The 13,676-nt window shown below is 33.2% G+C and overlaps 1 protein-coding gene across 2 annotated transcripts in view; it reads right to left on the bottom strand.

Moving 5' to 3' along the window:
- UBR1 (ubiquitin protein ligase E3 component n-recognin 1) overlaps positions 1–13,676 on the bottom strand; it is a 116,376-nt gene that overhangs the window by 46,493 nt on the left and 56,207 nt on the right. For both annotated transcript variants that reach the window (XR_010380872.1, XM_010994960.3), the window contains exons 22-29: positions 12,714–12,766; positions 11,537–11,639; positions 10,514–10,562; positions 9,976–10,130; positions 8,501–8,600; positions 7,467–7,576; positions 4,356–4,442; positions 3,254–3,435 (exon numbers count right to left, since the gene is read on the bottom strand). Coding sequence is in view for 1 of the 2 variants with exons in the window: in XM_010994960.3 (XP_010993262.2) it covers positions 3,254–3,435; positions 4,356–4,442; positions 7,467–7,576; positions 8,501–8,600; positions 9,976–10,130; positions 10,514–10,562; positions 11,537–11,639; positions 12,714–12,766 (839 nt within the window). In the remaining variant the exon portion in view is untranslated. The remainder of the gene's footprint in view (positions 1–3,253; positions 3,436–4,355; positions 4,443–7,466; positions 7,577–8,500; positions 8,601–9,975; positions 10,131–10,513; positions 10,563–11,536; positions 11,640–12,713; positions 12,767–13,676) is intronic.

Below are 13,676 nucleotides of genomic sequence, written 5' to 3'. Positions count from 1 at the left end.
GAAATCTGCTGAGCCCTGCCGTAGCAGATGTCCACTGGACAGGTTCCTTTTAGGTATTTAAGATTCTATTTTGGTAGCTATTAAAATTAAAAATGTGCATCTTAATGATTTAACAATTCTTAAGATGTACTCAATGTGTGCAATAATAATATAATAAATAATAGCAAATACTTATAAAGCACTAATTACAATGCGAGGCACAGTTTCAAATACTTTAAATTATGGTACTTCACTTAATCCTTCCAACAATCCTTTAAGGTAGATACTATTATTACCTCCATTTTTCAGATGAAGAAACTGAGGCCTAGAGATGGTTAAGAGACTCATCTAATGACTCATCACTAGGAAGGAGCAGGGTCAGGATTTAACCCAGGTGATCTGACTTCGCAAGCCACGTTGTGCAATATTGCCTCTCTCTCTGTGCAAGAAGCTCCCTGATATATCATAGATCATTCAATAAACTAGAAATAACTTAAATGTTCATCAACAATATAAGAGAAATCACATGATACAGAATTCTATGCAGTTTTTAAAAAGTGGGTCTCAGCTAGGTATGGTACCACCTCCTAGGAGGCATCTAGCAACAAATAAAGTAGGTGAAGTTTACTTTTTTGGTTGTCATGAAGACTAGGGGACACTACTGGACCTTCGTGAATAAGGGGACAGAGATACTAAATGTCCTGCAACTCATGAAGCATGAAAAAGAACTGATGCCCAAATGCCAAGAATGAGAAACACTGAGCTTGTTAAATGTAAGAATATATGTATACAGATTTCCAAGACATACTGTTAACTGAAAATGGGAAGTAGCAGAATGATACATACATAATAACATCTATGCAAATAAAACAAAAGGCAGAATGACACTATATAATTTCTATGGTTGCATATATTTGCATGTAATAGCGCAGTAAAAATTCTGGTAAGACATACATAAAGCTTATAACCAGAGTATCCCTGAAGGAGGAAGAAATGGGTCCAGGACTTGGGCCAGTACTCAAAAGGAGCTTTACCTCTAACATTTGATTTTTAAAAGGGAAATATGTTGACATAACTGTGTAATTAAAATTTTGTTTTTGAAAAATGTAAGCAAATACATTTGTGACTTTGAGATAGGAAAAGCCTTCTTAAACAAGATACAAAAAGTTAAAACTCTAAAAGAGCGATAAATCTGTCTTTATCAACACTGAAACTTAGCTCTGGCTAAAACGTTATAATTAATGTTAAACAGGAACAAAGTATGGGAAACATGCAACCAAGTTTAATATCCAGAATTTTAAAGGACTTCAACAAATCAGTAAGACAAGGGCAAAGCACCCAACAGAGACAGGCAAAAGATAGTAACAGGCCATTCTCAGAAGACAAATGTAACAGGCTAATGAACAACTGTAAGAAAAGATGCTCAACCTAGTACCAACTAATCAGGGAAATTTAGACTGGCAGGAAGTTACAATTTTGATTATATAAAATATTTCCAAGTACTGATAATTTTAAGTATTGGTGAGAACGAAGGAAATAAGCACTCTCATACACTGCTGGGAGTAAAAAATTTAGTAAAACTACTCTTGAGGGCAATGTGGCAGTATCTATTAAAATTTCAAGTAATTATGACCTAGCCCTCTCACTTACTAGATTCCACCCTTGAGAAGTACTTGTGTAATTACACAAGGAGACACATACAAAAATGTTCTGACACATTGTCATAAGGGAAAATTAGGAAATAAGGGGAGAACAACTTAAATGTCTAAAATCTGATAAATAAAATATTGATATCTAAATTGTAGAACACTATGCAGCGGTCATTAAGAATGATATAGATCTACACTACAGATCTATCTATCCTGACATGAAAAAATTTAAAAGACATCGAGGAAGCAAGCCAGAGAACAAAAGGTATGGTAAAATTTTAAAAAGCTACTGAAATATACAAAACAAAACTCATTATTTTTTATGTACACATTTATAAATGCACAGAAAGAGGTCTAGAACAGTAATTATTTATAGCAATGGTTATCTGTGGAGAAAGATCCGGAATGTAAATGATGGTCAAAGGTACTTACTGTGTTATCTAAATTGCTCTCAATGAGAACATATACATAATTTCATGTGTGCAATCAGGCAATAAAAATAAACTATGAAAATTGCTCTATACTGAAAACATAAATAAAGTTTTTTATGTTATTTTCAAAAAAATTATGAAAGCATTAGGGCCATTAATTAGAGTACATTTCTGCTTACATTTTCTTGTTTGAATAAATATACACTAGTCTTTTTCATTACTTTGTAAATAGTATGTTGTTAATATGTAATATCGAGAGGTTTGAGACTTCTGCTTGTTATTTAAAGTTTTGCATTAGTTTCTAGTTTTATTACTAGAAGGATAGCTTACCTTTACATTTTTTTAAATTTTTAAAATATATAGTCTATATTCTTTGTGGTCCTTTGTTAGCATACTCAGTTTCAAGATTACAGACATATAGAGTATAATGTTTCTATTGTTATTGCAAAACATAATTTTCTAAAAGTTATCTGTAACACTGTTTTAAAGAGCAGTGAAAGCTTGTTTTTAAAAAATAAGCATAGGAGGTATTTTCAATATTTTAAATTGGAATGCTTTTCAAAGTATCATTATTTTGCCTCCTCCCTTTCCTCACTGTATCTATGTAACAGCCCACAAAACACTGCTCTCAGAAAGTTACCAAATATCCCCAAAAGCATACCAAAGTCACACAGCCAGGACTCAGAAAACCAGATTTACTAATTTCCATTCCAATGTGTTATTCATGACTATAACTACAGGCACTGCCTTCTTTCTCTTTAAGAAAAAAAGAAAACTAATATAGACCACCTTTTTCAGGTGAAGGTTTTTTTATTTTAATCTGTAATAAGAGCAGTCATTTTTATCAGAACTCATAAAAATGTTGTGGAATATATGAACTAAGATATAAATGTGTACCTAAAAAAGCCCACACATACAAGATAACAGGAGCTGGTTTTTATTTTTGCTGTTTCCATCTTCATGTCTTTTGTGCATAAAAGTTCAAGACAACTTAATTGCACACTTGAATGATTTAGCAACATAAAATTATATTCAATAAGTACCTTAGAGGCTTCATTGTGCCCTTCCTAGCTTAGAAATAGTGTAATTTCTCTTACTTTAAAATATATTTTGAAAAAAATATTATTTAAAGTGAATATGTAATTTTTCCTCCAAGAAACTGAGTTGGTAATTTTTAGTTTTGCTTTGTTTTACCTCTCTTCCTCCATAATGGAGTCTTCTTTCCCAGACATTTCTGACGTACTGTCATACATCAGTTTGTGAGTTTCAATGAAGTTTTTCTGTAAGGCAGACATCTGAGCCATGATCTTCTGGCGATGCAGCCTAGCAGCTTCAGCTTTTCTTTTTCGTTCTGCTTTTTCTTTATCATGACTAATCTGTGTATTAAGATATCACAAAAATTAGGTAAAATCCATTGTTAAAATTTATATATACTATTCAGTCAGGCAAAATTTTCTTGAGTAAGCCTAGATTCAATCTGATGCCTCAAAATTAACATAGAGGCTCCAATACATCATACAACTAATTGCTCCTTCGGTTACTTCAATAATTTAACTTAAAAGGCCAAGTACCTTAAATATCTAATAAACTGCCTTTTACATTCAATGCGGGCACATTTAAGAAACAAAAGCAAACAAAACAAAATTTTAAAATCATTTGTTAATCATTTAACCACTGATATTTAATCAATTTAAAACCAACTTGATAATGTCTAACAGCTACTCTTAGATGCATTACTAAAAATGAGAACTCTGACAACATTACTGAGAGGTGTTGGTTTTTGTTTAACTTAAGTCTGGTGTTTTTCTTTTAGGAAAGATAGCTAATAACCACAAGTAGTAATATTCTAATAATTTTTAGATTCATCAAAATCTGATTTGTTATATTATAGAAATTCATAACCTAAATATTATGGTGTTTCACTGAATCTAAGATGCACCATTACCTTATGTTCCACTAAGAATGCTGCTGATTAAATAATAAGCTGCCATGGATTGTCAGACATATCCCAATTTCAGATATTAAGACATTTAAAAGTTAATAAAATACGGTATTTCCAATAGAGCTCCATCGTACATCAGTTGTCTCTGCTTTTGTAAAATACATATATTATATTAGATAACTATGTGTCAAATACCACTAATCCCTGCAGTACAGAAACACAATGAACAAAAGAAGACGGATATCCTACATACCTTACAATAAACAGGTTCCTTCTAACAAAAAGAAACAGCTCCCTTATACCAGTAAAGCTCAAAGACAGAGATGAACGTCACCATTATTATAATATTATTACCTCATCATTCTTAATAGATTCTGAGCCTGATGTAGTTGCTACAAGTAAACAAGATTTTTCTCTTAATCGCTTCACTGTGTCAAACATCTGTGGAAAACAGATAAAATGTTAAAAGATTTGGTTAGATTGATCAGGAAGAGAAAAATTCACTAATCTGTCATGTCTCTAAATGTTCCTGACTTAAACTTAAGCGATTTTACATGTATATAAAATGGCTTAATTTTACATATATATATAAAATAACTCCTGACTGTGACAAACACCTCCCCTAGTCGATTAGCAATCCAGCCAAGGAGAAGGCTGCAAATAGGAAAAGCAGCCGAATCAGTTTGCAGGTATAAGCATAACTCTGCTTTTGCCAGGGGAAAAATTTTGTTTTCAAATAACATTTTTAGTGCAATGACATATAGAGACAAAGACACAATAGGGAAACTGAACCTTCTCTTTCCCTAAAATCAACTAAATTAAAGATATTTAGTAAATATTTCTTTATATTTACCTATATTCTCATAAAAAGTAATCCTACTGTACACATTGTTTTCTTTTTCACTTAATTATTTATCTTTAGAGATGTTTCCACAACAGCTTATACAGGTCTGTCCCACTCTTTTTTTTTGGCCTAAGTTTTATGGTTTTATTAACACAAATACAATGTGCACATGAGCTGTGTGCTCATTTTCTTCACTGCACAGGCTGTCACTGGGATTGAGGGCTCTAGTGGCAAGCTGGGCTGCTCTTTCCACAATGGCTTTGCAGAATATCTGAGAGGAGATGTTGCAAGCAGTCTCAGTGCAGTAAGATTTGTGACACATCAGCAGCACTTCAAGCTCCTTGACATTATGGACCAGGAACTTCCAGAAGCCAGTGGGCAGCGTGTGCTCTATTTTCCTGCTGCTCCTATCAAGATCTGGCCCCTGAATCTTCTGAGCACCCTACTGTCAATGCCTCTGAGTTTCAGCCAGTTACACTTAATTTTGACCTACTGCCTGACTGGTGTGGGATAAACTTCTTGGTCCTCTTTTTGACAATCTTGGGCTTCATGAGGAATCTGAGAGCAGCCAGGATGCCAAGCAGGAGACGGCTGCACCTCTGCACGCAATGTCGTGGGAGCTATTGCATTCTCTTTAACAAACATCAAGGTTTCAACAATAGGACAGTACATCCATAAAACATACTTCTATTTTAAAAAAGCTTCAGTCTCATGTGGAAAAACATCCACAAGTAACTTACAACACATCTATATATTGTCCATTTGGGTAAAATACCTACTGGGTTTAAGAACAGATATTTGTGCTTTTTATATATTTTGACAATGAACTTTGGTATTCTAATAGAAAATGAACTTTCAGGAATAGATCTCCAATTTACACCACCATGTCCAAAGGATATAAATGTTAGACTAAATGACAGTTCAGTTTACTCTTTTTTTTTTTTTAACAGAAATATCATTGCTTTATAACATTCTGTGAGTTTCATATTTATAACATTATATTTCTACATCTGTTACACTACACCATGCTCACAACCAAAAGCTTATCTTCCGGCCGTTGCCATACAGTTGACCTTCTTTACCCATTTCACTCTCCTGCTACTCCCATCCCTCTGGTAAACACTATTCTGCTCACTGTATCTATGTGTTTGTTTTTGTTTGGTTTGACTTATTCATTTATTTAATTAAATTAATTTAATATTCCTCATATAAGTGAAATCTACAGAACAGTTCTCTACTTCTTTTGTTTCTCTTTTATATTTTTAAGTGATTATACTGGTAAGTTTAACACAAATACTAAATAAAATCTACTTCAAAAGAAATCTTCATACCACCATTTTCTATAGTTACATATCTACTACATTATGCTTGTTAAAGGAGTATCTCTGATTAAGGACTCTAATAAAAGGATTCTCTAATAAAAGGGATTGAAGTACAAAGACTTCCAATTAATAGGAATGTGGAAAAATAAACCACTCCATATTCTAATTATTAAAACAATATCTGGCTGATAACATAAAAATATTTTAATAAATACAGTAGAAGAAAGCTCTGTAACTCTGGTTTCCTGTGTCCATTTGGAGAGTTTTCCATTAAAGTAACATTCTTCACTTCTCACCCTACACCTTATTCACTCCTTCCCAAAGGCACTGCCATCCACCCAATAGCTCAAGCTCCAAATCCAGGAGTCATCACTGACTCCTTGATTTTTCTCATCTCTTCCATCAAATCTATCAGCCAGTTCTATAATTTCTACTACCACATTATACCTGATTCAGTCTAGCTTCTTGCCATCTGCAGCCTAGACCAGGTCATGCTCATTTCTCACCAGGATTATTTACCGCAATGATGTTCTAATGGTTTCCCTGTTTCGACTCTTGTCTTTATAATCCATTTACCCCACAGGAGTTAGAGTGATCTTGTAAAACTGTAGATCAGATTATGTTATTTAAAATTCTCCAGTGGTTTCCCTCTGTCCTCAAAAAATAAAATCCACCACTTTACCCTGAGTTGTAAGGTCCTATACAATCTGGCCCCTGGCTGCCCCCTCTGACCTTGCTGTCTACCTTTCTCTCCCTCTCCCATTATGTTCCAGTCACAATGGCCTTCTTTCTGGCCACCTTAGAACTTTTGCATTGCTGTTCCCTTGTTCTGGAGAACTTTTCCAGATTCTTGTAAGACTGGCTCCATGTCATTCACTTCCAATGTCACCACCGAAAAGAGGCCTTTTCTGATTACCCACCTAAAGTTACCCTCTACTCATCTACTGAATTATGCCGGTGTTTTCTTGTTTATCGTCTATACCTCAATGTATGCTCCATGATAGCAAGCACCTTATCTGTCTTATTCAGAGTCTAGGAGTGAGCATGGCACATAGCATGTATTCAGTACATGTCTACTGAATAATAAAATAAATGAATAAATCTTAATTTTTAAAAAAGAGCCCTCTACTACAACATAGGGAAAGTATAGACTTACTAGCATGAAAAATTATGAATGACCATGAAAAATCACTGGCAAATGATTTTACCATTTGAGAATATAGTGGTTTAATTGTTAGAGGCAGCAGAGGATTCTTAATATTTAAACCAAGATATGATCAGTTTATTTTTCAGGTTTACCTGGAGTATCCATGTAATCATGTCCTTCTGGCCTTCTAACTGGGGAATTCCCTTGAGTTTTTCCAAAAGCATTTGTATATTCTGAGCATTCATGGCCGAACTTCCCAGTCCTTTTTAAAACACAAAAATCACAAATTATAAACATATTATCTTCATAGTTACATATAAATTATAATTTACAGTTAATGTTATTCATATTGATTACCAAAATTTACAATCTATTCTTTAACTACACTAATTTTTCAATAGAACAATCTTCAATTACATGAAGTACTAAGTACTAAATTACACAACTTGAAAAACCTGAATTACTTTAGATCTCTCTCGTACATTTTCTATTGGGGCTGCTAAGTGAAAGCTATCCTTAATGATCTGTCTCTTGCCTTTCCTCTACTTGGGTCATTGTCTAGTAAAAGTACTTTCTGAGAACCAAAGCTCCCAAAAATATGGAGGTGGGAGTTGTCATATCCAAAAACTGAATAGATTTATGATGTATTCAAAGATTTAAAAAATAGTGTTTAAATAGAAAATGAGATGCTTTTCTCCTGTTGGTATTATAATCAATGTTCCAAGAATGTGCTTTGAAAAAACTGTCTTAATCACATAGCATTTAATAAAAATCTAATCTAAACCTATCCTCTTCCAGGTTGAAAACAGTGCACTTCTATAATCACTTTAAATTCAGGAATATAACATCTTCTGTAGATGGGTAGTGTGACTATTATGGTTAATATAGCAGCAAATATTTGATGATACTGAGACAAGGAATGAAAGTAAGAAACCATCAGTGTATTTGCCTCCCCCCAACCCCACCGCAAAAGGGGTGGGGTCATACAGGAAAAGAATTGTAGTAGGGGATTAAAAATACTTGTATTATTGAAAATGTTAAAAACTAAAGATGCCAGGAAAAGACTTAAAACAATTTCAGAGTTTTCTGTTTTAAGGACTGACAGATTAAAACTATCAGAGCTAAACTTCCCATTACAAATTGGCAATTAGCTGAAATTGTGTTGAAAAATGATACTAAAACATACTTGAAGCCTTATGGTAAAAGTCAAATGTCACTTCTTCTTCAGGAGATTTTTGAAGCTGTTGCTTTTCTTCTAGTAAGCCCAATGCTATAATATGAAATGCCTGAAAGAGATAAACAGGAAAAAAATCTTTAAAGCTGTGCTTCTTCAGGTAAATATATTTTAAATGAAGGTATAAAAATAAGCAATCTGACGGCTAAAAAAATGTGCAAAGGTTATAAACAAGCAATTCACAGAAAAAGAAATTATATATACACATATGAAAAACGTTCAGCCTCACTTGAAATTTTAAAAATGTGAGCCGAAACAAGATCATCCTATTTTTCACCTTTATAAAAATGGCAAAAAATTTTAAGAGTTTATTAAAATACAGAGCTGGCAGAGGTGTTGGGAAGCAGGCAATATTCACCACACTAGTGATGGGAAAGTAAATCAGTGTAATATTTTTGAAGGCCAATTAGACAATAGCTATCAAAAAATATAAAGGTACAGACCTAGTGCTGGGAATTAGTAGGACAGATTCACTCACTTATGTGTGCAAAGATATTTGTACAACGAGGTTCATTTTAGTGTTCTTTGTTATACAAAGACCTAAAAACAACCTAAATGTCTATTAATAGGAGATTGGCTAAATGCATTACTGATGTCCTTATAATGAAATATGCAGCTATCAAGAATGAGGTAGGCCTATATGCCCCAATGCGGAATGACTTCCAGAAGATAACAAATCTTTAGGTAGGGTACTGGGAGATGGGGAGAGAAATTTTAACTTCTGACTTCAAATACATCTCTATGGATTGAAATTTTTTACTGCATGTATTTACCACTGATAAAACAAACTGAGATACACATACAGTATGACACTATTTAGAGCCTCTAGATCAATAACATCGAAGGAAATTTAGTTAGGCAGGTGCTAAATAAGTATCCGATTACAGCTACCAAAGGTGACATTATAAAGTAATTTATAAGTTATAAAGGAAAAAATAGCTGCTTCCACCTAATGAGCTAATTCTTACAACAACTGTATGAAATAATTATATTTATATTCATTTTAGCAATGGGGAAATTATTCTTTGCTCCTTAAATGGGAAGTGGAGTAACCCAAGATTCAAGCCTAGATCTGTCAGTCTTCAAATCTTTATTATACTGTCTCCTCATAATACAAGTGAAATAAAAAACATAAAAAATTAAGATAAAATATTGACATGCCAATTTATTATTAGCAGAAACAGCCTTCCCCTCCTCCTTTTAAAATATAAATAGTTCGCAAGAGTAAGGATCCTAAAAATTTAAGAATGTGTCACTAAGGAAATCTATGCCACATGCAAGCTATTTTTAATAACCCTTAATTCTCAGGTGTTCTAGTTGTGGTTGTGACTGAAGTCAGAAAGTTAGACCAAGGATCTTCCCCAAACTCCCAAGAACTCTATTAGAGAAAATATTTGAAGTAGAGAAAATATTTCAGGTATACATACCATCTGGAGCATCCCTTCAGTCCACAAGTTAGAATCTGTATCTACTGCCCGCTCAAATATGGTCCTGAGAATGTACATCATGATATCGCAATTGAGAAGGTTAACCACTCTGCTGAAAGCAGGGCAGAATTCAGGAGGTGGTGGTGGTGGTAATGCTAAAGTAGGTGGGAGATCAATGTCAAAAGAAACAAACAAGTACATTTTTATTTGGGTTATCCTCTAAGTTAAATTGCAAATGTCAGAATCATACATTACATGCAAAACAGCACATGATTTTTTGTTACCTTTAAAGCACTAAAACATCAATGTCAAGGAAAATGTAAGTCACTATGTAAGTAACCCAAAACTCCACTTGTTATAAATTTAAAATTCTATCACCACTGATGTAAGCTGTATCTTAATATGTGAACAAGAAACAATCGGTTCTCTGCACTTCCATTAGTTGCTCACTATCAAAAAACACAAACACTATATGCTTTGCTGATATGAAACCACAGAATATAGTCAAAATGAGTCAATTCATAATCTCACTTTTTACCTTCATCTTTGTTTTCCTGTTTTCTCCTTTTCTTCTGCATATGTTCAGCCTATTAAGAAAAAAAGTCTACCTTTCAATATACTGCTTGACAAGCATGAAACACATGGAGTACTTTGAAGCAGGTAGGAAATACTTTATATACTGAAATATGTATTCAAATGCTACCTTATCCCAGAAACAAAATGGCAGTCCTAGGGAAGGCCACTGCAAAACAGATGGGTAATATCCCTCATCATAATTCAGTCCCTACTCTTTCAACCAACAATATTTACCTAGTGTCCAGTACACAGGGCATTGTACTATGAATAGAAATTATTCATTTTATAAGGACAAAGTCATGCACAACCTGAACTAAGTGATCAGACCTAACATCACCCTTAATGGGACAAACGGACATTATATGCCCAGTCATGCGATGCAACACACCACCTATGTAGTATTCTTGTCCCAAAATGTTTAACTGGAATCTAATCATGAAAACACAATCAGACATATCCAGAATCTAGAATATTCTAAAAGACAACCAGCTTGTACTTAACAGAAATATCAATGTTATGAAAGACAAAAAAAGGCAAAAAGATTATTTTAAATTAAAGGAGATTACAGGGGGGAGGGATATAGCTCAGTGGTAGAGCGTGTGCCTAGCATGCACAAGGTCCTGGGTTCTATCCCCAGTACCTCCATTAAAATACATAAGTAAACCTAATTACCCATCCCCCCAAAAAAACAATAAAAAGTTAAAGGAGATCATAGAAATATGACCCAAATGAAGTGCATGATCCTTGCTTGAATCCTCCTACCTCCTAAGATAGCTATAAAGAATATTTTTGGTATAATCAGGAAAATTTGAATAATGCCTACATACTAGATAATACTATTGATTCAATTTTAATTTCTTGGGTAAGATAACAGCCTCTATTAGTGAGAACCAATATGAAACTACAGAAGAACCAGGGAATTTTCTGTGGAGTTAAAAAGCATAAAGCATTTGAGGTTTATTTACTGAAGAGAGTAACTTCATACCTTGCTATGCTGTGTTTTAGAGTAATGATAAAAGTACATATTGAAGTCTTTCAATGATTCATCTTTCAGTTCATAAACTCCATGGCCTGATACACCTGGTTTCCTAAAAAGACAGAAAATACTGAGATGTACTGCAGCGCTCTTGAAGTATAGAATACAGACAAAATAAGAACTTAAAAATTAATCTAAAAGTCAAAATTCAGAGGAAGAAAACAATCATATCTCATTCAGTTTGCTTAACCTGAAAAAGACATATTTCAAGAGTAAAGCTAAAAATCTACACTGTAAGCTTAAAGTTCTGATAACAGCTGTTGTGTTTCATAATTATGAAATTCAAACAAATCTGAAAAAGTTTATTTTATACTATGTCAATCTGATCTCAGATCCACATACTTAAATCTGTAAGGTTTCCTTTTTTGCCTCTGAAGCCTAAGACTGTCTGTTCAACTAAAGCTTGTATTGTCTAAAGCCAAATCTAAAATGGTGGTAAGATATCATGAACTTAGCAAACTGTAAATGAAAATATGGTGGAGAATCCTCTATTTTGAACTATACGGAAAAAGCAATGAGGCCAAAAGGAGTCCACCATATTTGTTCTGCACATTAAACAGCTTTTGGTCTCTAGTGAAGTAAGTGAAATATTTCACTGAACATTAGTAGAGCATTCCTATTTTTAAAGTTATTTGAAACTAGCAATTTATCTGTAAATACAGTATTACAACAAGAAGAAATTCACTATTTATTTTTTAAATTTCAAGAATCCGCTTAAAATCTTATTTTCATTTTACATATCTCAAAGAATCAAAGGATTATAAAACAATGCTTTAATTCTAGTACAGAAAATTCTAAAATTAGTATATAAAAATTTAATAGAATAAATGAAATCATGGCTTGGAATTGATGGGAAAGAGACTACCAGAAAGATTTCTTTGTTTACTTAAGTTGCCTAATATCACAAATGGGTATCTTTCATTCACCTCCCCAAAATATTCATTTCTTCAACATACATGTACTAAGTGCCTACTGTGTGCTCCCTATTCTCACCTTTTCTGTGTCTGTACTCCATCCTTGTTCTTGGGAGTTCAGGCAAGAACTTCAGAGCTTCTACAAAGTATCCAAAGTACAAGAACAAAGATAGTTCTACCTCTCAGAATAAGCATAAATATGAAGTACTTACTTAAATGTGGCCACTTTGTTTATGACATTCTCTAAGCCAGTTTCATTATTTTCCTGTTGAAACAATATTTTTGTCATTTTTACCTTCATGTAATGACTCTATCTTCTCTTACTGTGAACTGAAATACACTTTTGTTTTAATTCTTATTTTTTATTGAAGTATGGTCGATGTACAACGTTAGTTTCAGGTGTACAGCAAAGCGATTCAGTTATACATATACATACATACATATATATATTCAGTTTCTTTTCCATTACGGCTCATTACAAGAAATTGAGTATACTTCCCTGTACTATACAGTAGGTCCTTACTGTTTATCCACTTCACATATAGTAACGTGTATTCATCAATCCCAAATCCCCACTCTATACCCTCCTCCACCTCTCCTGGTAACCAGTTTGTTTTCTATGTCTGTGAGTCTATGAAATATACTTTAACAGCATTCTTGAAGTGTTTAGTAAACAATAAAAAAAAATCAATATATACAAGATCTTGTGGTAGCTCAGAGAAAAAAGAAATGAGACAATGAATATATGTATGTTCATGTATAACTGAAAAATTGTGCTCTACGCTGGAATTTGACACATTGTAAAATGACTATAACTCAATAAAAAAAAGTTAAAAAAAGATAAGTAAATAAACCTAATTTTAAAAAAAGATCAACTTCCAATATTAAAAAATTAGTTCTAGAACCAATTGGCTTTGTTTTGAGGGACCACTTTCTCAACAGAGGTCTATATACAAACTGCTTAAGGAAGAAATTTAATCTAAATTTTTCCTCATGCATGTATACAAATACAACCAATTAATAATTCAAAGAAAAAGAGCTTTCTTCATGTTCTATGTTCATCACCCATATCATTTAAGCACATGTCCATGTTGTATTAATTCCTAAAACCAAGGGAACAAACAAATGGGATCTACAGCAAAACATGTATGCAGATGTCCAAATGTATTCTGGCT

The sequence above is a fragment of the Camelus dromedarius genome, chromosome 5 (genome assembly GCF_036321535.1).
Source record: "Camelus dromedarius isolate mCamDro1 chromosome 5, mCamDro1.pat, whole genome shotgun sequence".
NCBI classification, from domain to species: domain Eukaryota; kingdom Metazoa; phylum Chordata; class Mammalia; order Artiodactyla; family Camelidae; genus Camelus; species Camelus dromedarius.
This window is presented reverse-complemented; position numbering and strand designations above follow the sequence as displayed.